The sequence below is a fragment of the Seriola lalandi genome, unplaced genomic scaffold (genome assembly GCF_002814215.2).
Source record: "Seriola lalandi dorsalis isolate HSWRI2012SDOR001 ecotype SW California unplaced genomic scaffold, Sedor1 jcf7180002054689, whole genome shotgun sequence".
Taxonomy (NCBI): Eukaryota; Metazoa; Chordata; class Actinopteri; order Carangiformes; family Carangidae; genus Seriola; species Seriola lalandi.
The window spans coordinates 892,247-892,985 of NW_019525242.1; the positions used below are offsets into that span (position 1 = coordinate 892,247).

The window sequence follows — 739 nt, forward strand, 5'->3', positions numbered from 1 at the left end:
CTGTCCAATAATTAAATGAATAAAAGGAGCGAGAGTTGTAGGATTAGCAGCTGTGGCCGCAGACTGGGAAGGGAGAAAATTCACACTGGGATAGATCCACACTCACACAGCAAATCAACAAAGGGATGCAAACAAATGGTGAAGGAAGTGCAAAATTTACCAAACACACTTTTACGTGGGGGTGGTGAAGCACAGGTGAGGAACTCTGCCACCAAAACCCTCCACCGTCAGGCCGGCCACGCTCGCCGCCGCACCTAAAGCACTCGCACAGGGACAGAGAAACACGCATTAGATCACGGCAGGGGAGCAAATTCTTGGGGGAAATAACAGAAAACACCTAATAAACCAAAGGCTAAGTGGAAAAGCACTCTATCAAACAACAAAACAGTTAACTAAACAGACAGTTAAACAAAACACAATAACTAAACTAACAAAATAACCAACAGAACAAACGTGGAGAAGAGACAGCACTCTCCAGCATCACCAGGCAGCAGAGAGAGAGAGAGCATCAGCGTGAATATATAGTCTTCCCCAAACAATTAAAACAGGAAGTAGACATGACCAAACCCTATGGTGACCTTCTAAACCCTATGGTGACCTTCCAGTGTTTAATCCTGGAAGGTCACCAGAGGGTCCCAGTACCTGCTACAGCACCTTACTTTTGAGGAATATACAAATGTTTTCCCACTAAACACCAATTTTCCTAACACAAAGACAGAAAAAAAAAAAAAAAACAGGC

General features: G+C 44.0%; 1 protein-coding gene across 1 annotated transcript in view; it reads right to left on the reverse strand.

The window, feature by feature from the left end:
- Positions 1-171: 171 nt before the first annotated feature.
- Positions 172-739, reverse strand: part of slc4a3 (solute carrier family 4 member 3) — a 45,818-nt gene continuing 45,250 nt past the window's right edge. Inside the window, exon 23 of the mRNA XM_087178456.1 lies at positions 172-262. Coding sequence (XP_087034582.1) covers positions 172-262 — 91 coding nt within the window. The remainder of the gene's footprint in view (positions 263-739) is intronic.